Here is a 23,538-nt window from a genome sequence, read left to right on the forward strand (position 1 = left end):
CTGAGCAGAGCCGCTTTGCAGAGTGGACCCAGTGCTTCTGAGCAGAGGTGTTGCAGAACTGAGAGGAAGGCGAGGAACACAGTCTACACCCAGGCAGAGAGGACGCTCGGGGCAGAGGGGGGGTAGGAGGGAAGGGGGCAGGATGAAACACGGCAGGAAATGGCAGGCATGAAGAGGAGGTAGGAAGTGAGGGGCTGGGAAAAAGGGAACAGGAAGAGGGAAAGCAGGAAGTAAGGGGCAGAAAGAGAGGGACAAGAAGTGATAGACATGAAGAGGAGAGGCAGGAGTGAGGCGTAGAAAGAAAGGGGACAGGAAGTGAGGGGCGAGAAGAAGGAAGGCAAGGGGCAAGGAGGAGGGCAGGAAGAGGGAAACATGGTGGGTGCATTGGGTGAGGCACAGAAACATGCCAGGAATGCGGAGTTGGGAAAAATGTGTAGATTGCTTAAACCAGGGGTTTTGGATTTAGTGGGTCCTCATGGGAACGATTACATGCCTATCGAGGTGTTCTGGTATCTTCCTGGAGTCCCCACACCCGCTGACCATAGCGACTTAATGTTGGAACTGTTTGGGGACTAAAAGGACCAGGTATGTGGGCACACGTTATATAGAACGTTCTAGAGCAGCGCTTTCCAACCTTCCAAACTCTGCGACCCTTTAAGACAGTTCCTCATGCTGCGGTGACCACACCATAAACTTATTTCATTTCGGCTTTATAACTATAACTTTGCTACTGTTATAAATCCTATCCTAAGTATTTGATGTGTGACTTCACAGGGTCCTGACTTGTAGGCTGAGCCTGCACAGAGATTAATGTTGAAGCTGCCTGCAATTCTGACATAGACACTCATAATTTAGAAAACACGACAATGCCTAATTTAGCCAACTGCTACTCTCTAGAATGCTTCAAGCTGCCTTTTGTTTGTTTGTTTTAGAGGTGACAGAGTTTCTTTGTCTAACAGAGCCCCTGGACTTGTTTTCTTATAAGCTAGACTGGCCTTGAACTCACAGAGATCCTCCTGCCTCTGCCTCCCAAGAGCTGGAATTAAAGGCATGCATCACCTTTGGCTCAAGCTGCCTTTGAAAAGCCATGGGAGTGCCCAGACTCCCATGTGTCAGGCAGTCGAACAAGGTTGAACAAAGAGAGAAGTGTTCATTGGTCCCCTGCAACCTGATTTCACCCCAGGCAGAGGGTCTGCAGGCTGTGCAGGGTCCCCCAGGAACACACTCACCACCCCCTGGGAACACGCAGCACCCTGAGGAGTCCGCCTACCTCCGTCTATGAGGTTGGCCCAGTAGATGACCCTGAACCCCTGGAGAATCCCGTTCAAGGCCTCCTTGGACAGCGTGGACCAAGAAATTGAAATGCTTTCTGGCGACGTTGCTATGGCTTGGACATTTTCAGGAGGGTAACTGGGCACTGAAAAGAGATGGTACATCATTACATCTATCACTATAATCTGTGATACCTGTGCGTGGTCCACAGGGAATCGGTACTGGATCAGCAGCAGAGGAAGGGAAGGCAGCACAGCTCCCCACAGGAGTGTTGCAGATCGGTTAAAGGTCTTGGGGCTACACAGTTGTCATCACAGTGCCTCCACTTCCAGGAAGTCATCCCAGACCTGAACTGAGCGTACGTTGTCTTAACCCTGAACAGGCCACTGCTCGTCTGCCTTGCACTCCCGCCACCAGGTCAGGCTCCTGCCTTCAGCTACATTAGTGCGCAGGCACTTTGTCTCTGTACCTAATGAACCTGATGCAAAGGCTATCGGGAAACAAGGGAGAGAAGTACTATCACACGGCTTCCCACCTCATCTCCCAAGCCTTCTTTTCAAGAGCACAGTGCTTTATCAGAGGAAGAAGGAAAAGGAAGTTAGGAGTATATGCTGTTTGCTCATCCATTGACAGGGTCTCACCGTGCAGCTCTGGCTGGCCTGGAACTTTCTGTGTAGACCAGGCTAGCCTCAAGTTCACAGAGAGCCTGCCTCTCCGTTGCTGGGGTTAATGGTGTCTACTCCCAGCTTACACACCGCTTTCAGTGCTGACTGCATGCCAGTGTTAAGTGTCAGGGAGAGGAGAGGGCGTCCAACATCAGCTGAAGCCAAGCGGAAAAGCGGATCTCACTAGCCTGCGGAGTGGCCGAACACGCTGCTCTTCCAGGTTCTGTTCGCTAAGGCTTCCCTCCCTGCCTTCTCTGGTGTGTGATCAAATGACACAGTGTGCAAGCGGCCGTGCTAATGGCAGTGTGCTGATTTAACTCCGCCATGTGGAGAGCCAGCTCTGCTGGGTGTTCCCTGCCCTCAAGGAAGTGCGCATGAAGCCATGTCGGTCACTAGGGGGCGCGTGGTCACTATGGGATCTGCTCCGGAGACCCGAGAACTTTTAGGGGTTTTCTCTGGCCACAGAGTGCTTGGGCATAGAAAGCAATCATTACAGAGAGGTACAAATGAAATTATAATAACATACAGAAAAATTTCAAAAGCTTCTCGACACCAATTTTGGGGAAAGACTTAGAAAATAAGATCTCCACTCTCTAGATGGGAACAGTCTTGGCTTTTCAAATGCAGGGCACACTCTTGTGTTCACACAGCAAAGAGGAAGATTCAGGGCACATTTGGGCCTCTGAGTGCTCACGCTTTCAGGGCTGGCGTGAATTGACAGGGAGGGTTAGACAGCTAACAGGGAGTAGGGCTGCAGGGTACAGATACATATAAAAGAATGGCGCGGCCGGCCGCCAGACCTACCGTCCTCCAGGGTTGTGGTGATTATCTCCTGCGAGGATGGCCCCGTGCCGGCCCGGTTGCAGGCCTGCACCACTAGGCCGTACTGGGTGAACTTGTTCAGGTTGTCCAGGGTGTACACCTCGCTGTCGCCTGTGGTGTCGATGCTGATAATGTTGAACTGGAAGTTGCCACCGGTGCTGTACTCCCGGTAGCCGATTTGGTAGCCACGGATCATCCCATTCTGCAAATGTTTCTTGGGGGCCTAATCAGGAAAAAGAAGTACACAGTCAGGAAAATGGAGGCAGGGGAATCATGAAACACAAAATGACTTAGGAAGAAATACAGCCAGGTAATAGTGAGGCAAGTGCAGCCGCCACAAACTCTGGCACAGATCTCCCATGGCCGAGACCGAGGCTAGCCCCGGCTGTGCGGCTGCTCTGTCTTCCCGCTGAGCCCCGTAAGCTTGTGACAGGCATCATTCCTAAGCCAGGCACTGCAGGAAATTAGCAACTGTAACTAATGAAAGAAATGTAATAGAATCAGGTCAGGGTGCTGTCATAAAGGCCATTTAGACGTATAAGCTGCTTATCTCTGTAATTCTCTATTTAGTATTGCCAGGCTGTGGGTGACAGGGGTAATGGAGACGCTGCACAGTGCAGTCACAGGCAGGGCAGCCTCTGCAGGAGTGCTTCTCCCTGGCCTGGCCTCCTCACCCTCGGCCGCGCTCCCTCGCGAGCCTCGCTCGGCCTCGCAGGACGCCAGCCGCAGTTCTGATGCTGCAGGGTGTGTGCTCCAAGTGCCTTGGTCAGGCTGCCGTGGTTCACCTGAAACCCTGGTGGAAGACAGCCTGCATCTGCACTGCTTGCCCCCTCTCCAGTGATCGCACTCTGCGCCGCTCTTCCTGTTCATCATCTAGCTGTCTCCTGCCCACCAACCGGCTTCTGTCTGTCTGTCTGCTATATTTTTAATCTATGTGTCATCTTCCATCTCTCATCAGTCTACCATCTATTACCTATTACATTTACCCATCATCTGTTTATCTATCTATCTATCTATCTATCTATCTATCTATCTATCTATCTATCTACCACCATCATTGTTATTGTCTATCTGTCTATCTATCTATCTACCACCATCATTGTTATTGCCTATCTATCTATCTCCATCAGCATTGTCTGTCTATCTATCTATCTATCTATCTATCTATCTATCTATCTACCTATCTATCTATCATCTATCTATCTCTCACTTATTTATTGTCTTTTAGGAAAACTAGAGGGAGGAGGAAGTGAGAAAGTGCCCACAGACACAGGAGTGAGTGGATGGATGGAGTTCAAGGGCAGAACAAATCTCTGAAAATCAGTAGTACATGGCGAAGGGCACAGATGTTAGAACAGAAAGGTGCTGAGTAGGAAGGCGGCATGTGTGAGCTCAGGAGATGCTGTTTGCAGCCTGACATACTCTCCTCCCAGCTGGACAGACACCCCAGGCTGGCCTCCATCATGGAGAACAGTGTTCCCTTCACTTATTTGTAACATTTTAACCTTTTAATTAATGCACAAAAGCCTCCTGGTGGGGCTTCTCACAGCACATCTCTCCCTGTGTGGCTTACGTGGGCGCAGTCGCTGTCCTCATCTGCCAGGCTAGTGAACACACACGGGTGGGCCCACAGCTGAAAACCAGCCACTTCAGCCACCGCCATTTCATTGAGCGCCCGGGCAAGGCCCTGGTGTCAGAGTACACACTCGCCTTGCTATCACACTGAGGGGTCCGTTGTTCATTTCTCTTCAAGAACACTCAAAGATTTTAGAGTTTTAGAGTCAGAGCTCACAAGACGCTGTAGCGCACCTGCCGACTTGCATGTAAACCTCTAGCTGGTTAACAAAGTTAATTTTCCTGTGAAATCATTATATGTAAGCCAATTTTACCAACAACGAGATTTACCTTATTTCATGTAGATTTTTTTTTGCAATTATCAGATAAGTGACTCAAGTATAAATGATAATTTTTGCAAATTAGATTCCTATCCATTAAGCACCCTCTCTAATTGTTTAGCTGGCTTCCTGCAAGGCTTCAAGAGAAAGCCAGTAGCCCGGATCACAGCATGAGAGCTATGCAGCCAGGTACACAGTGGAGTCAAATGCCTGCAAGAAGGCTTATCTAGAGCCACGGGTTCAGCACCCCCCTGGAAGCTTGTGACATGGGTGGGACAACTGTCCTTTTCCTCGGCCTTGCACCTGTTCCGCTACAAGATTTCACTTACAATAAACGCCACATTGCTGCGAAGTTGAAGCCAGTTAAAAACCCCACCCAGATGGGGACTGTGCTTCCCGGGGCCCACTCCTAGCTGAGGAGCGACTGACCGTGACGCAGCTGGGAGAGGAAGAGTCACTTTTCTTTGTGATTGTGGACACTGTGATTGTCCCCTCCGGGTGACCCCAGGCCCTTGTGCATGTGGACAGCACTGCCTGGACTCAGTGGGTTAAAAGTCACACAAGAAAGACATGAACTTGAGAGAGAGAGAGAGAAGTGATGAAGGTCCTGGAGGAGCTGGAAGAGGGGCGGAAATGGTCAAGATACATTGCATACACATATATAAATATTCAAAGAAAAATAAAAATTAAAACTAATGATCCACATTTTCTTAGGAAATCTACATTTCTGTCCTTATTCTGTAATAAAGGGCATTTTTTTTCTCATTTTATGCTTCGGCAAAATAATGTATAGACTCATTACATCACTTTGTTTCATGACAGGAGTCTAAGGAGCCTGAGAATGCTTTGATCTGGTTCATTTTTCTTGTCCAGTGTGAGACATCTCTTGTTTATAGTCTACAATTCTGTGTCTGGTTTTCTTTTTCTCATTTGATATGTTACTAGGCTCACAGTTTCCTCTTGCTTCAAAGTTCCTGAAAACAATTATGTTTACATTTGATTCTAGTTAATTGCTCTCCCACATTCACATTATTGCTTTGCAACTTATTTTCAACTACAAATGCTGTTAAGCACCTCTGCAATCTATTTTTTCCATTTTTAATCCTATCTGTGGGACTAACATCCCAACAGTAGAAGAATACCTTATTTCTGTTTTCGAGACTGAGTTCCTCTGTGTAGCCTTGGCTGCCCTGGGACTGTCCCTATAGATCAGGCTGGCCTCAAACTCACAAAGATCTGCCTGCCTCTGCCTCCCTGAGGGCTGGGATTAAAGGCATCTACCACCACTGCCCAGTGACTGCCTTACTTTTTTCAAAGCTACCAAATGACCATGTAATATACATATAATAAAAGCATATATATATAAATATATATAATAAAAGTATATGTTTATAATAAAAGCATATATGTGTTTTTTGCTTTGTTTCTTTTTAATTTTCTTTTTAATTTATTTATTCATTTTATATCCCAATTGTAGCCCAGAAGAGTAGGGAGGGGACTTCCTTGTTTTTAAAGCTTGCATTTCAGTTGGCTATTGGTAAGCAGGAATTTTTGCTATTACTCTATTAGAAGTGGCTTAGCTTAGGAGGATGCATCTGTCATTGTTCCTTCTCCTAAGCTTTGGACAAGTTCCATGCTATTGCTTACATTTCCTTTATAGGTACCTAATAGAATTGCTAGCTACCCCTGTAGACAAAGCTGTTAAAAGTGTCCTCTCAAGTAAGGCGTATGCTCCAAGAATCAAGGTCACTGTCAGCAGCAGTGACTACCCAAACCTCCGTGGTCCCGGCGGTGTCTGATGCCACCACTGTCACTCCTGTCATCGCCCAGCATCCTCCACATCATCTCTTCTGCACAGCCCACCCGAGAAACATCTGCCACAAGGAATGTTCTCTCCTCTTCTCCATTCCGCTACCCAAACCCTGGTTCTCTGGAGGCCAGTGCTTCGAGACCTTTCTGCAGGCTTGGGTCAGCAAGGAGCCTTTTGCAGTGCATGTCTACTTCATAGGAGCTGGCTTTGAGCCTGAGGACACCTTCTGGGGACAGGGTAGCTGACATGCTCTCCTCTCCTGCCCACATCAGGGATGCAACATGGCATCAGGGCGGTGTGGTGCTGGAGAAGAAGCTAAGTAAGAGCTACATCTTGATCAATAGGCAGAGAGAGAGAGACAGAGACAGAGATAGTGACAGAGAGACAGACAGACAGAGAGACAGATAGAAAGAGAGACATAGAAACAGACAGAGAGAGACAGAGAGGGAGACAGAGACAGAGAGAGAGGGAGGGAGAGAGACTGTGCTTGGCTTGGGCTCTTGAAATCTCAAAGTCCACCCCTTCCTCCAACAAGGCCACACCTCCTAATCCTTTCAAGTAGTGCCATTGCCTGATGACTAAGCATTCAAATATATGAGCCTAGGGGCCATTCTTATTCAAACCACATCATCAGTGAAGATAGACTGTAGGCTTATGGGGAAACCCACCTGACAAGCATGCCTCTTAAAGCACAGGAAAAGAAAAGAACACTTTTCACAATAGGTACCTGGAGACAGAATAAGAAAATGACTCTGAGGGCCTCCTCCTATTCCATGCCCAAGCTCCAGAGCCCTGCAGAGGAGCCACTTTGCTCCAGGAAGCTGGGGTTATTCATTCTGGGTAATTTCATAAGTGAGGAAGGCCTCCAGCTTTTCTGGAGTCCCTCTGAAGACACTGTGTGCTCTGGGGCAGAGGTCATGCTTGCCACTCAGCTTCTGTGGCAGGATAGTCATTCCCTGCCCCCTGCTGTGGATCTAGTAATTGTCCTGCCCTCCTTGCATTTCTCTCTCTCATTTTCTGCTCTGAGACCTCCCACCCCTCTCCAGCCCTTCCCCTCAGGCCCCCTTCTTTCTGGCCTCTCAATCTCTCCCAACCCTCACATCCTTAAGAACCTCTCTCTGATCTCCATGACAACCACAGTACCATGTCAATCCATTAGCATGGCTTGCAAATGCCTGTATTTCATGCATCTCTCAAATCATCTTCATCCTTTAAAGAAACAGCAAAGAGGCAGGGGTGTGGAAAGGCTGCCAGCTCACACCATCGCCATGGATGCCGGTGACTTGCACGGGCAAGCCTTCCTGGTATCTACCCCCTTCCCTCCACAGAGCCTTTGAAGAGCAGTGCTCTCTTCTGGGGCTGGCTGAGGGAGTCCTTTGGGAAATGAATAGAAATTTTCTTCAGATTCTGCCATCTCTCAGGCTGTGTGCTGTCTTCTCCCTCCTTCATTACTGGGTAGCAGCTCCCTCACTCACTTGGATGCCCCCACCCTCACAAATGCCTCCTCCGTGTTCCACACACACAATAGCTGTGCAGCGAAGTGCCTCATAAGCTGTGCATCCAATTGGGCAAGTGTGAGCAGGGTGCCCACTTGACACAAGGCTCTGGGCACAAGAAACCCAGGCAGGGGTGTGGCCATCATCACGCAGTGCGAGTCTCACACTGCTGAGGGCTAGCTCAGGGCATCACGAGAGGGGAAGACAACCGCTGCTCAAAAAGGCAAGACTGTCAGGCAAAGAGGTAGTTGAGCTGAGCCGAGGGGTGAGCCAACGGCGACAACGTGCCGTGGAACATAGCTGCACCCTGCGGGTGCCCCAGGTCACACGAGCTTGGAGCGACTCTGTGGCGAGTGTTTGTGGGGATCCTGGATTTCAGGGTGATGAGAGGGCATGGCCAGCCTAGGTGTTGGGAAGTGGAGTCAGGTCCCCTGAAGGGGCAGCAGACTGCTGAAAACGGGGTTGTCCTTCCAGCCCCGGGTCTTCTCTCTGCATCCTTACTCACAGGTGGGAATTCTAAGCAGGTGAAGGCCAGCTGCATGCAGCAGGGGTCTCTGGAGTCAGGCTGGGCTCTACGTCTGCCCATCTACGCCTGGGCGAGGACTACCTGGGCTTACTGCCTCTGCCTCCCACAGGTACCTGTGTATTGGGCAGCCCTTGACCAATCCACAGGGATTTCAGGCGCTGACGCAAGGTACGGGACAGGGAAAGGTAGCTGAAGCACATGCTGGTACGAGCAGCGTCAGTGCGGTTCATGTGCGTGCTCCCCATCATCCTGCCTTCTCAAAGGGAGTAAACCCCGGCCCTTTGATTTATTTTTATACATCCTAGTGGGGAAAAGCGAGCTTGGTACTATGTTTTTTAATGGCAAAACCCTATCACCTAGTATCTAAACATAAAACATCTCTGTTACTCATCTTGAGGCTGGCCCCTGCTCATGCTGGAGAGCTTGCCAAGATCTGGGGTGCTGCTCTCATTCTCTGAGGCCTGGGTCCTTGAGGCAGGCTTATCCTGTGGCTGGGATAAGCTGCTTGCCTGATGATGGTGGACAGAGGGAGGCAAAGAGCACTTTCCAAATGGAGCAGTAAGCAAGGTGGCTCCTGTTTGAAATGCACATGGTATCTACATGGAAATTCATGACCCTGGTCTTTCTGTGATGTACAAAGGTGTTCAAGACAAAAGACGGGTATACGGACATTTTAACATGAGGCTGAATGATGGCATGGGGTTTGTGCTTTTCTTCACAAATACTCATTTCCTTCCTGCTCAGGAGTGAGCCCTCTCAGAGCCTGTACTTCCTGGTCCATGCCGGGGGGGGGGGGGGTTCCAGAAAATCCCCCCCCCACCTCCATGGGGGATGAGGATGGCTTGAAGCCAGTTTGTTTTTGGTTTTGGTTTTCTGTTTTTGGTCTTGTTGAAGGGGAAGAGGTTAGAGCTGCTAATATTAGGACTGACAATTCCTTATGTGCCTGTGAGACATGTATGCATTTTTAATAAAGCATGCATAACTCCAACCAGAACCAGTGGCTTAATTCATGAAAGCAAATGCAAATTTGTCATCTAAAATAGCCTAAGGATTTAGGAAATGGCTGACAAAATTAAGTAGCATGTACTTCAAGACAACTTTTTAATTTTAACTTTTGTGGAGAGAGGAATACTGACCTAGGTTTATAATCTAGAAATAAAACGCTAGTAGGTAGACTTTGAATGCATATTTTCTCAAGCCTCATCATGTCAGGTGACATTTACCCCATGAGGTTGGAAGGCAGAGTGAAAGGAATTCATGTTTCTCTCGGCTTGTAGGCATGAGCTACCCACATGGTGGTCCCCAGCCTGACACCTGTCTGTCAACTTTCAGATTCTGGGCAAATCTCTCCAATGTGTGGGTTAGTCATCTGGCTGTATTCCGTGCCAGGGCTCAGTGGCAGGATGGCAGGAAGTTCAGCATGGTGCCAGGAGAGGAATGCTCAGAACCACAGCTGCCCAGGCGCCCAGGAAGCAGGGCCATTCGAAGTCACTTTCCCAGCGTGCCAAAGTGTCCTGGTCAGAGGGCTTTGATGGAGGAGCCTGAAGTTCGGGCTGATGGATGCAGCTTGAAGTTCACTAACCTTCACTGTTGTCAGCCGAAATGCTGCAGTTTGTTTCTTCATGTCACGGGCTATGTCCCCGTGTGAAGGCTCATCCCTGAGACACGAAGACTCCTCACAGCACGGGTCACTGGGGACGGGGCAGGGGAGTGTTGGAAAGTGTTCTTCTGAGACCTCTGAACACGCACTTCACTGTCTCGTCTCGTGGAAACCATTTGGGATTCTAAGTGAAAACTCCACTTATTAAATGACATCTTCACAGTGTCTGGTGCCGAGGAGGAGGCAGTGGTGGAGTTACCCTCAGGGTTTCGCTGGGAGCTATCAGCTTGCAACTGCTCTGAGCATGCCAGGACTGCAGCAATTGAAAAGGGCATACTTTGGAGACAGTCTATAAAGATTTCCCATCTGATGCAGAATTTTACAACTGAAATACCTTCTCCTTTCAACTGCGGTCTTTTGAGATATCTAGAGTAATTATTTAAAATACTGGATGTTTCCTTTAGGAGTTGCTATGGCGTGCGCATGCACAAACACACAATTCTAGCACTCAGGGGACCGAGGCAGAATGATAGCAAGGTCTGGATCAGCCTGGGCTTTATAGTGACCTCAAGGTTTGCATAGGCTACAAAGTGAGGTGGGACTCTTGGTCTCTGATATGTAAAGAGAAAGATACTTCAGGAAATAGATTAAGGCAGAATGTATTCTACCAAATAAGTGTCATTATTCAGATTTTTAAATGCTCTTTCTGATTTTGATTGACAAACATGCCATTAATCTGCAGGTGAACTTCTCCTCCCTGGCAGCCAGGACAGAGCTAGGGAGCAGATTCTCATTGTTGTACATTTCTGCTGGACGTGTGCTGCTCTGACCTCTGCCAAGCCAGCACTCCGTGCTTTCACTTAGGACATGCAGCCCCTCACCTTTCTACACACCCATCCTGCCTCGATGCGGGGCTGGCTCCTGGTGTTCCCCTGAGGGCTCCCAGCTGTGGCTTGCAGCCACCTGTGCCTATGAAAGCACCACAGACCTGTGACCAGTCACCGTTCAGGGAGCTACAGCGGAAAGCTTGTGAGGTGGCCCAGCTCTGGCACCCGCCAAGCTCCGCACGCCCACCGGAGAACGAGGCAGGCCTCACACGCCCTCCTCTGTACTGTGCATCTGAGCAGTGCGTGACCTCTCCTCGGCTGCCTCTGAGCCCACGGTGCTTCTCAGAAGCTCCTTGGGATGGATCGGTGTCCTAGAGCAGTGCTCTCAACCACCTGACACTGTCCTTTTAATATGGTTCCTCGTGTTGTGGTGACCCCGACCTTAAAATTTGCTCTGTTGCTGCTTCGTAGCTGTGATTTGGCCACTGTTATGAGTTATACTGTAATATCTGATATGAAGGATATCTGATTTTCGACCACTGTGAAAGGGTCATTCAAGCCTCAAAGTGTTACAACCCACAGGCTGGAAACCACTAGCCAAGCGGCTCCTTCACCCCACCTCACGCGTTCTCTCTCCTCTTTACACCTTATCCACTGCTCGCTCGCTAACTCCTTTTCCCCTCCCCCTTCACTTATTCATGAACTCACTGAGAGTCATGTGGTGGGGAGCACACCATGTCCCTGCATGTCCTTCAGAGCCGGCCACAGCTGGCCTGAAACAGTACTGCCCTGGAAAGTCTTTTCTGTCACCACTGGAGCACTAAACTAGTCTGCCTTCATCTCCAGTGGCCACTCCTCATTCAGGGGGATGGTGCCCAGTCTGCCTGCCTGTTCAAGAGCCAGGCAGGGGGTGCTGGCAGCAGGGCTGTGCACCTCGCAGGATCCAACTAGAGTCTTAGGAAAGCCAAGCGTGCTCTGCAGCCCACAGAACCTTCATCCCTTTGGCTCTAGGAAGAATGAACTGTAACACACTGGCTTTGACTGCCGCTTTTTACATTGGGACACAGTTCAAGCCCCCAGAAGTTTCCAATCTCAGCAACAAGAGGCAGATGCTCTGAAGATATCTGAAGATGATGTGCCCTTCATTCAGAGCCCCCCAGGACTCTCAAGGCCACAGTAATGTCTGATCCTTTCCAGGATCCAAATGCAAGTATATGGAGCAATTGGCTGAAACTTCACAACCTCTATTCACGGCAGACTGAGCCAGCCTTCTGTTTGTAGCCGGCTGGGCTGTGTACAGCGTTAGGACGTGCTGAGAGCCTTTTATCGTACAGTGTGTGTGCTCACAGGAGTGGGCTGGTCACAAAGACTGAGGACGGCTCAGCCGCACTCCCAAGCCACACAGTGTGCGATGCTGCCTGCTGCAAACACAGCTCATTGGCCAGGGCTAAGAAAGCTGACATACAGGGACTCCCCGAATCAACCCATGTTATCCCCTGAGGAGGCATGCGCTCCCCCAGTGGAAAGCTGCTTCTGTTACATGTGTTCATCATTTCATGAGAGCGCCAACAGAGGAGAAAGAAGAGAGAAGGGGAGGAGAGGGGAGAGGAGGGGAGGAGAGGGGAGGGGAAGAGTGAGGAGGAAAGGAAAAGGCAGGGGAGGGGAAGAAAGGGAAAGAGAGAAGAGGAGAGAGAAAACGGGAGAGAAGACCGTGCTACTGACACACAGACAGACCAGAAGCAGCAGGTAAATCTTCACATGAGCATGGGTCAGTAACAGGTCCCTGATGCGGCAGTGTGGGACCCATACAGTCAACGCTGAGTACGTCTCCAGTGAGGTGGCCAGTTTCCGGATGTCTCACTCACAGGTGAGGGCTATGACCTGCACCTGTGTGGGTCAGTGGCAGCCCAAACACTGGTCTATGACAAGTTTGCACCAAAGACAGACTCCACCATCTCCTTTACTGACAATGTTTACCTCCTGTCCTGGCTCTGGCTTGCTCCTCCCCACAAGCTAAGCAGCAGCCAATCTATATCTACAACCGTAGCCTGGGCCTCACTACCTGGTAGACAGCCACTTCCCAGGCTCATGTCAATGTTCAGGAAGCCCAGGCGCTTGCTTGAGGGCACAGCTAGCTGATATCAGCATGGGGAGGTTCTCTCTTTCCTGCCATTGTGTGCCATGGGCTACACAGTGCGTTCTTCACTACTAAGAAGCGCTGGAGGTTTGAAGTGATAAAACTGTACCACTCAGTCAGGAGGCACAGACCTCACTCTCTGTCGGAGACTGATCCTAGAAGCCTTGGTCACATTCTAAGGATGAAATGAGTATGGCAGGGCAACTTCACCCTTTAGAGACAGATGATTTACTACAGAGAAATCTAAACCATGGATAGAAAACATGCTTATGCCGTGGTGTAGTGTTCAAGCTGACGACGTGCCAACTGAACGCACAAGGACTATTACAAGGGTTTGAGCATTCGGAGTACTGAGAAGTGTCACAGCCAGCTTAGTTTGTGTAAGCATAGGTGGGGATAATTCACAATGACACAGCCACCCTGACATGTTTCGTAGGACGAGTCCTTATCATCAAGCAACCACAGATGTACTGGAACACACACGCACATTCTATAGAATGTTAGTATCCTGGCATCATGACAGGAGCGATGATGCTCGCACACTAAGAAAAGTGTCAAAAACACATGTGTTGCCTCAGTTTACCTTCCAGGTAACCCTGATGCTCTGAGATGATGTGGGCTCCAAATGGACTTCCTGAGGTGGACCATCAGGAGCTGTAGGGACCAAAAACACACAGGCAGGTTAGACGTAGGTTCAGAGCAGGACAGGAGGAATGACCACTGTATCTGTCATCTGGAATTTTGCTCTCAGGAGCAGCAGAAAGCTGCTGCCGTCGGTGGACGGCCTTCTGTTTGTCTACTCATGGGCTCATGACTCCCGGAGTCCTGACCCTGTAGCCCCCCTCAGTGTGCTTTTGGCTGTACGATTAATAACACCAAGTTAGATGAAGTAAGGGGTGAAATAGAACTCTCTGAGACACGTGTGTTAAACAACTCTGTGCCGTCAAGGGCTTAAGGGTGATGGCGTCAGGATCGTCAAGGTGCTCAGGGAAGGACTCCTCTAGGGCGGGTGTCTGTGTTCACTCTAGTTTCTCACACTCTGCAGTTAACGGCTCTCTTGAGGCAGGCACTCAGGCCGCAGATAGAGAAGAGACTAGCTTGTGGCTCACAACAGCCCATTCCTAGCTGCTGTGGTGGTAAAAGCCACATCAGCTAGGGTTGCGCAGCTCATACCTGGGGGCTTTACTGATGGAAAGCGATTTCTAACCAGGTTTTCATCCTGTGCTGAGAGCTGCCAGGGACTGATGAGAGCCATTTCTGCCAGTGTGGGATAACAGGATACAGATGGCAGAAGGATACTCGGGAGGCAAGAGAGGTGAGTTGGGGCTGATCACGCAGTGCTGAGGTGACAGGAGGAGGGAAGGAGGTTGGGCCTAGGGAGGCCTCAGAGCAGACAAGGATGGGTTCCCTTTGCTGAAAGGGATCCATGTCATGGTGTCTGTACAAGTTTGGGGGCTCAGGGCTTTCCTCCTAGGCACCACCTCTTGTTGGCTGTGTTGTTTCATGTAAGTTAAATAATGTCTCTGTGACTCAGTTTCTCTTCTGTGTCATAGGATAGACTTATATCATAGGGACGTCATGAAAATGACGGGTTCAGTAAACAGAACTAGGTACGATGCTATAATTATCTCTTTAAGAAGGGGTGAGGAAGGGAGAAATCTAAGCCATAACGAGCTCAGGCAAACTTGAAGAAATGCCCTTTGGTTGAAGACGAGGAGGCCCTGGAGCCAGTGTGGAGACTGCAGGGCAGGACAGCTCTACACCCCAGAGGTAGACCTTTTCTGTTATAAGGAAGCAGGCTCACACATCACTGCCTCTTTTCTTAAAGCAGACAGAAAAAGACCAACAATGGTCAAGTCATCTATAAAATAGCACAAAACTTATGTCCATTTTAGGAGACTCAGAACACCTAGCGAGACATAAAGGCCCTGCCAAGAGTTGTGATTCTGTATTGTTTACCGAATAATGCCAGAAGAAAAGTCTATGCGTATACGATTCAGATGCAATCTTTAAGAATCTTTGTAACCTCGAGTTTGAACCTGCAGACACAGATATAGGGATTCTGAGGGCTGACTCTATCTGACAGCAAGGTTAGGTTTTAACATCCAAGCAGCAAAGCGGGTGCTGAAGGCTGCAAGCCCACAGGAGGAGCTTAGGAAATGGCCATAGCCCACGAAAGGAGTGTGCTCTGCACACAGGCAAGGATCTCGATAATGTGGCTTAGGTGCATGATGGTACTCTACTCAGCCACATGGAGAGCAATGCAAGGAAATGGGGTTGGTCACATTAAGCAAATACATTTTATCTCAGCAGGACAGCAATCACACGTGCTTCTCATTTGTCGGCCCAATAGCTTAAATAGATACATAAATCCATGTGTGTACAGAGGACATGAAAGTAGAAACAAAACTGTCTAGAATCCAAAGGGGATGAATGGAGAATCAGGGAAAGAGGGAAGGTGGGTTAAAAACCGTAATTGTATAAAAGTGACCTTGCATATTTCATAAAAGAACACAAAATGAAGATAAGAAAGATGGATGCTCAAACTGCCAGTCAATGAGAAGAAAGGAGGTGGACCTCTGCCGTGCGAGGAGGGGTGGAAAGGACAGCTGAGTCCCACAGGCAGGGCTCATGAGAGGGAGGGAGCATGATGAAGCAACGCCAAGAGATGAGGACTGGGAAGCAGGCCTTGACTGGGCCCCTGGAAAAAGAGGTGTGGCTCCAATGTACTCTGAAGCTCCCACCCATCTGATTTACTGACTGCCCTGGACAGAGCCTCTCCCTTTTACTTCATGGTCTCCTGTTCACTGCATCTTTCCTATATCCAATGCCTTGGCAGAATAAAAGCACACAGGCTTGGGACAATTCTGAGCCTTTGCCCTCACTTTCATGTTCCTCTCTAAAATTCCACCGTTGCTCAGGAGCCTCCACAGCCCTTATTCCCACGAAGGCACACCCCAGACCCGAGCATCCAACCAGACCCGAGCATCCAACCAGACCGGAGCATCCAGCCAGACCTGAGCATCCAGGGTTGCACTTGTCTTTGGTCTTCCAGGGACTCTCAGGAGCTGAGCCCAGAGGGCACGCCCTCCTGCAACAGGACACTTCGCAGAAGTGAGAAGAGAGCTCCTCCTTCTCTTCACCAGGTCCAGGCACAGCTGCATAGCTGGACACTGAGACCCTTGGGTTTACTAATCCACCCATAAAAAGGCTCTCCCAGCATCAAAGCCACTTCCCAGCACCCACCACTGGGACCTTCACTGTTAGAGCCTTGCCTCTGAATTTTGCAAATCAAATACTCCTCATGGAAACTTGATATCAGATTTGACAAAAACCTGTGGAACAGATTTCTCCTCAGTGACAGAGAATCATGTGGCTCCTCTATTAAAAAGATTTCTTTTACTGTTCTTAATTATGGGTATGGGTGTGGGTATGTACACATGAACTCAGTTCCTACAGAGGCCACAGGCATCAAACAGCCCAGTGCTGGAGCTACAGGTAGTGTTGAGTCACCTGGCATCAACGCTGCGAACTAAAACTGGGACCTTGGACTGCGACACTGCTTCTAACTGTTGAGCCATCATCTCTCCACACTTGATCAAAACCATTCTTGAAAAAACTATTTTGAGCTGACCTTGTCAACTCTAACAGTGTCTCCACTTCTCTCGACATCTTCTTTGAGGGAGGACTAAAGATGACAGACAGAACTAACTGCTGTTTCTGCATCGCTATGAGAAAGCCGTTTTAGCCATAAAATGGATTCGCTTAATGTCAACCCTATCGATCTCCCAAAGGTTCTAACATCGCCACAAACTACTTCCATGAGGTGAAGTCCAGGCAGAGAGAACTCCTAACGCCGAGGTGGTGAGAACAAGTCACAAGCTATTGCACTAAATTCAAAAGCCATGCTGGCATTTGATACTCAAGAATTGGTTTGCACGTTTCCAAAATTGAAGCTGTAACATAAAAAGGAAGGTGGAGGGTTTTTTGATTTTCAATTTTTAGCTTTATTTTAAATGGGTGCGTGTGTGCGTGTGTGTGTGTGTGTGTGTGTGTGTGTGTGTACACTGTGTGTGCATGCTTATTCATATGGGTTTATACACAAGAGTACAGGTGTCTATAAGAGGATGTTAGAGCCTTTGGAGTTGGAGCCACACAACACAGGTGTCCTTTGCAAGAACAGCAAACACTGCTGAGTCACCTCTCTACCCCTGGGAAGTTTGTTTTTGTGTGTGCTTTTCAAATTAAAATATGCTGCAGTTTCCTGGGGTAGACAGAGATGGAGGAAAAGACTGATAATTGGTGTAATTTCCCAGAGCTGACGAGCCATGTGCTGGGTCAGGGCACCGTGGAGGTGAGCAAATGTTGGAATCCATTCAGCAGTGTCCTTAGTAGCTAAATGCTGGAGCTGGTGTCAGGGCCCATCACATTGGGAGTGAGGGAAGAACAGGAGTGTTTCAGCCTTAAAGAGAAACAAAGTTCTTTTGTCTGCAGGAAAACGGACAATATTCCTAGGTGCATTAAGCAGCCTCAAAAAGATAAATGTCAGGTATGTTTTTTTCCTCCTTTCTGTTTCCTTGATTTTATATAAACACATTAAGTCATGCCTGTGTATGTGGCAGTTCAGTGTGAAAGCTTTTACATAGTGGGTTAGGATCAAATAAGGGGCCAGGAGCCACACCGATCTCAGTCTGTGTAGGGGCTGGGTTGTGAGAACAAGTTGTTTCTGTAGGGAACGTTGCCAAGACCCTGCTCAGCAAAAACATGAAAATCATGTTTTTCACACAATGTAGAGAGTAAATTCATGTAAAGCTACTGATGGAGTAATAATGCATTCATCTAAGTTATTTATTTTTTTGGTACTATCGCATGCCAATCATTGTTCTGGGGCCTGAGATGAAGCAATAAAAAATGGAGGCAAGGGTTGCTGTGCATATGAAAGAGGGCTGAGGACAAACTGAAAGCATGAGCCAGAAAACTGTATGTATGTGTATGACATGGTGCTCAGGTTACTTTAGGGAGAGTATTATGGGGTGGGGGAAGGCTGTAGGAATGCTACAGTGAACAATGAATGGAGCCCTAATAGGGTGGTGACAAGATTTATAGAGATAATATCTAGGCAAAGAATAGAACATGGGGAGAGAGAAAAGGGAAGACCTCTAGAATATTCTAGAACATTTCCAGAGTTAGCATCAGGATGATGCTCCTGTGTATAAGGAACAGCAAGAATGCTGATGGGTTCTCTAGGATTAATTTCTAAGTTCTCCCCGAGGAAAGGTGAAAAGAATGGTTACTACACAGAACAGGAAATGGTTAAAGGCTCTGTCATGCAAGGGCATGGCTGACCCTTAACTTAGACCACCTCTCCTGGAAAGCCAATGCGTCATGGTGGCCTCTCTGAAACCCACACCGTCTATCTCATGCTAGTCTGCGCAAAGGCAGTGACATCCAAGGTACTTCAGCATGACTGAACTTCTACATTGCCACACAGATTCATAATGAAGATGGTGAAGGGATCAGCCACCCCACAGTGTCACAGTGTCACATGACTTTCAGAATTTAGCTGGTAAGGAGAAGTGGCTCTCTGGCAAGGGTCAGCCATGGTATGACATGTCTGATCAGTATCACAGAGCCCCAGGAAGTCTGAGGCACTTCTTCTCCATTAAGAGCTGATCTTGTCAACTCTGATGCTCTCTCTACATACTCTGACTTCTCTTTTTGTGGGGACTGCGGGGGAGGCAAGAAGAGGGTGCTAAATGGTGCGGTCTTTGCTACGGACTTGCTTTCTGAGGTCAAGTGCATTTAAGTGGTATGATTATTCACGTGGGCACTTTCATATAAAAATACCCGGAATTGAGGCTCAGAAGCAATGATATTTCCAACGTTAGGAAGGAGCACTGTGCTAATGGCAGCAATTTTTTTCTTCAGGCAGCTTTCTGATGGATACTACAGGGATCTTAAATCAGTTTCCCATGGTGCAAATATGTAAATTTGGGGTCTCAGACTTCTCCATAAAGGGTGATAATCTGGTCCTATACAATCTCTCTTACATTTTTCTCTTAATTAAAAAAGTCTTTGGTGATTCATGCACAAACACAGTATGTTTAGATCACATAATTCTTTGTCACTGGGTAATGGGTGGAATTTGGTGCCCTTGTTTAAATTTGCTGATGCTTCAGTCAAGGAAGAGAAGGACTGTTGTCAACAGCAGACCCATCATCAGAGAAAGGCCTCACACTGAGCTCCAGCTGCCAGCTGCCAGCACAGAGGACCAACAGCAGTTGCTAGGGTAGGTGATGATGGTGGGTGTCCATATTTCAAATAGTGACACCATCCTGTGTCCCTGTCTCCCTGAGGCCACACCCCTCCACAGATCACGGCAGCAGGAGGAAGGCCCCTGTGGTGGCAGTCAGAGCTGAGGAGGGAGGGTCTTACTCCACCTTGCTTCTTTTTCTTTCAGCCTTGTTACCTTGCCCTTGGCCTCTTTTATCTCTTCTGTCTGAATCTCTCATTTCAGACTTTTCCAAGATACCCTAACAAGAACATACCCAACCAAGTGTTTCCTAAGAACCAGAACTTTAATTTGTATAGAAACTGGCCACCAGACTCTGAGTCAGGAAACCATATTTTAGTGAAAGCGTATGCATTTCCCCTGCATCCTCACATGGTAGAAGGGGCAATGAGCTCTCTTGGGCTATAAGGGATTCTCTCTACTTATAATGACACTATCCTTGTGGCCCACTCAGCTCCTGAAGGCCCCACCTCTTACTAAAAGGATATGAGAATTTGGTGAATTGGGGGTGTATCAGCATTCAGGCCCTAACATCCTTCAAAATCTTCAGTGTGGATTTAACAGCACATTATCACGTCAGCATGCATACAAACCACGCTGATATATCATGTTGAAGAGTAGACACACACACACACACACACACACACACACACACCCCACAGTGAGAAGTCTTCTTTTATACCCGGAATACACACAGTTGAGCTATAAATATTTTCTGGTGTTGAAGGAGTCACAGCACAGCTTAGGACACTGGGGTCCATGGAGATGTGACAATAAATCTTATCTGCCATTATCATCAAGATCTTTGACTTGAGATGAGGAGACCTGGACACTGAGTCCATCCAGAGACTGGGTAAGTGACTTCACAGGGAGGGATTCACAGGGAGGGAGTGTCCTTGTCCTAGCTCTTTTAGGAAAAGCATAGAAAAGGAGAGACATAGTTTGGAAGGCTGAGCAGAGTGGGGCGAGACAGCGCAAACAGCAAGCCTGTAGCCTCAGAGTAGTTGAGGGGAGCATGGACCCAGAGCTAAGCACCTCACATATGTGTCCTGAGCAGATGTGAGGTGACAGATGGTTTTAGGTGCCCAGCACAAGGGCTACAGCAATGTTCATTGCTTTATTTCCAGGAAATCGTCAGAAAGTTTTCTCCAAATGGCTTCAGCTCCCTAAAGCCATGCCTTTGAGCATCACTAAAGGAGGAGGCTGTTGTCTCTACAGACACTGCAGTCAGTTCTGAAGGGGGCCCTTGGTCAGTGCAGTGGCATTTCCACCTACGAGTCACACATGGAAAGTGACTGATACTAGCCATGCAAATCCCGCCCAAAGACAAAGCCTAGCTGCTGGTCTGTTCTCTTTCTTGCGTATCTGCCAAATCAGACCCCGAGGGGCACTGCCCAAGCCAGCACCCAGGTAACACTCAAGAGCTAGTCAGGGAGCCAAGGGGCACAGGCTCTGTTTCTGTCTGCAGAGATACCTAGTGGCTGCCCTGCAGACCAGCACCCAGAGCTGTCCACCTGGCCTTATGGCTGCAGGGAGAGCTGCTGCCATGGCAACCACAGGCTGCTGCAGAGGTGGGGAGGAAAGCACAGAGCCTGCCATCACAGCAGCTCACAAAGGCCATCAGGAGAGCGCTGGGAAGAGGGTGTGACAGGGGTCTGAGAGGACAGGAGGAGGGTGAGCGAGCATGTGGTCCAAAGCTACATTCTCGAGTGAAGAATGTGGGAAATTTCTTCTCTGAAGAGCCGGTATACTGTAACTCTAGAACTTTAGGGCCGGGTAAGCTAACGTTTAATAAGATTCTGTCTTTAATGAACCACATCCACACTCAGCGTCCACCTGTTTCTGAGTAAATCAAAGAACTTCCAGAACTTGGAATTTCCAGTGGTCAGGAAGATCCACATAAGGAGGAAGAGGCACCAGACTTACCACATCTATTTTATAGGTGAGAAGACATGAAGAGAGAACCCAAAGACCAAACATGAAGGCACCCTGTCACCCGCTCTTAAAAACAATTTTCAAGATTGGATGTCTTCCTGCATTGAGAAACAGGCCCTTTATGGCCATACTACCTTGAACACCCCCAATCTTGTCTGATCTTGGAAGCAAAGCAGGGTCAGACCTGGTTAGTCCTCAGATGGGAGAAATGGACCCTGCACTGTCCCCACATTTCATACTGAGCACATAACAAAGACTTACAATGCTGAGCCTGGGCTGTTCTGAAATCACACTTCTTAGATTTTAGCATGGGAAAATAATCTTTAAAACTGGCAAATGAAAGACTACCATGTTCAGCCACATGGGGGTTCTAACTGTATGGTAGGGTATGTCACTATGAACGAAAGGAGAGTATTCCAGGGATAAAAGCACAGTGTCTGTGATGCACAGAGCGAGTAGAGGAAAGTCAATAATGACCTGGTTGAGAGCTGATGCCAACTTCCAGGTGAGTCTCAGTCACCAGAAGGTGATGGATGGTGGCCTGGCCTTGGATCAAGCTTTTGAACATCTTTGATTGATGGTGGTTTTGAACATCAGCCACTCATCTCTTTCCAAGAAATAAGCCAGACATTGGCCCCTTGCTTTGCCCTAACAGAATCTCCAAACATTGTCTTTCTCTGCTCTTCCATGGGACAGGCCAACACTCAGTGTCCAGTGCCTGCTACCCACATTTTCAGTCCTCTGCTAAGCAGTTAATTCCATCCAGCCAGGCTGGAGTAGACATGTATGTCTCTGTGGGCACACGTGTTGGTATGAATGCTGGTGAGCAGGCATAGATGTTTGTATGAGTGATGACACGTCACAAAATGATCTAGAAGATTCTGTCATATGCCCCTATGTGTCAGCTCTAGGTGACAGGATGGTAGAAGTTGCTTTGTCTGTTTCTACATGCTTAGATGTGTCTTCAAAGTCTTCGACATTTAATAAGAAAAAAGTAGTCCGGTGGAAGAAAAATACAGTGATGTTCTCAGCCATTAAGTAAGCCGTGCCTCTCCACTTGCCCACAGATACACTCTTGGGGTTTCCGACTTATGCTTTCTTCTCTCTCCCACACTTGGACTCATGGGTCTTGGGAATGCATTTAGTGTCTTCCCAACAACCTGGGGCCTGTGCATCAAAATGAGGGGACTGTACAATGGCGTGACTCTCTTGAGTCCTTCTGCATTGTTAGCCTAGTTAGTGTTCTCCATTCATATTTCTATGTTAAGAACCAGGACCACCTGAAGAACAAGCAATGGCCTCAAGACTCAGGCAAGGTGCTAGGGACATTTTTATAGGGCATGGAGCTATGGGAAGCCCTCATCAAAGAACTTCACCAGGAGTGGGGAAAGGCACCATTCCATGTGTCCGAGTCACAAGAGGCTCTAACCACCCACCTGCCTCATCCGCCGTGACGGTGATCTCGTTGCTGGGCTCGCTCTTGCCGATCCGGTTCTTGGCGTACATGCGGATGCTGTAGGTGGAGGAAGGGTGGATATCAATGATGGTGGCCGAGTTCAGCTGAGGGGAAACATCTTTGGTTCTTTGAGCAGAATCCCAGGAGTCTTTTGGGTTTTGTTTTTCAAAAAAGAAGAGATAGAGATGTGAGTTTTTTTCCTCTGCCTTTGAAAGTTCACAATAGGAATAAAATAAACAAAGGAAAAAAAAAAGAAAGAAAGGAAGAGAGAAAAATACCCCCCAAATTAAATCTCAATACAATGTTTACAACTTCTTGTGAGAACTGATCATCCCAGGGGACGGGGGGCCCACACACTTACTACCCACACCAGTGGGTAAAGAACTGAGGTAAGCTGGGGACAGAGAGGAACCATGAGCAAACATAGAGCACATGTCTAGGGAAGAGCAGGTGGGAGACACAGAGGTGGGAGATGGCTCAGGGGAAGCCTCAGCCACACACAGGCTTTCTTCTACAGTGTGCTGTGACAAGCTCTGAGCATATTTCAGACATCACTCTCCATCAGACCCCTAGTCCTAGAAGGCACAAAAACTCAGCAAAACTCTGACCTTATCTGACCCTTCCTTCTCAAATCAAGTGTGATAAAACTAAGATCATTCCACACAAGCCAGTTCAACCTCAGTGTAAGTCTCACAAAGCAAACATCTTGATCAACCTTAATTCTTAAAACTCATTTTATTCTGAATTTTTAATTAGTGGCAGAGATTTTTTTTTCAACCTCAGCTATTTTGAACATTAGCACCTG

At 48.3% G+C, this 23,538-nt stretch overlaps 1 protein-coding gene across 3 annotated transcripts in view; it reads right to left on the reverse strand.

The window, feature by feature from the left end:
* The window catches only part of Dscam (DS cell adhesion molecule), a 527,122-nt gene that overhangs the window by 95,660 nt on the left and 407,924 nt on the right, over positions 1 to 23,538 (reverse strand). For 2 of the 3 annotated variants that reach the window (XM_055614797.1, XM_055614798.1), the window contains exons 15-18: positions 22,714 to 22,881; positions 13,634 to 13,704; positions 2,742 to 2,982; positions 1,271 to 1,417 (exon numbers count right to left, since the gene is read on the reverse strand). In XM_055614797.1, coding sequence (XP_055470772.1) covers positions 1,271 to 1,417; positions 2,742 to 2,982; positions 13,634 to 13,704; positions 22,714 to 22,881 — 627 coding nt within the window. Of the gene's footprint in view, positions 1 to 1,270; positions 1,418 to 2,741; positions 2,983 to 13,633; positions 13,705 to 22,713; positions 22,882 to 23,538 lie in introns of those variants that run through there. The other variant, XM_055614799.1, reaches the window with a different exon arrangement.

This window comes from Psammomys obesus, unplaced genomic scaffold (genome assembly GCF_907164565.1).
Source record: "Psammomys obesus unplaced genomic scaffold, mPsaObe1.curated_primary_1811, whole genome shotgun sequence".
NCBI lineage: Eukaryota > Metazoa > Chordata > Mammalia > Rodentia > Muridae > Psammomys > Psammomys obesus.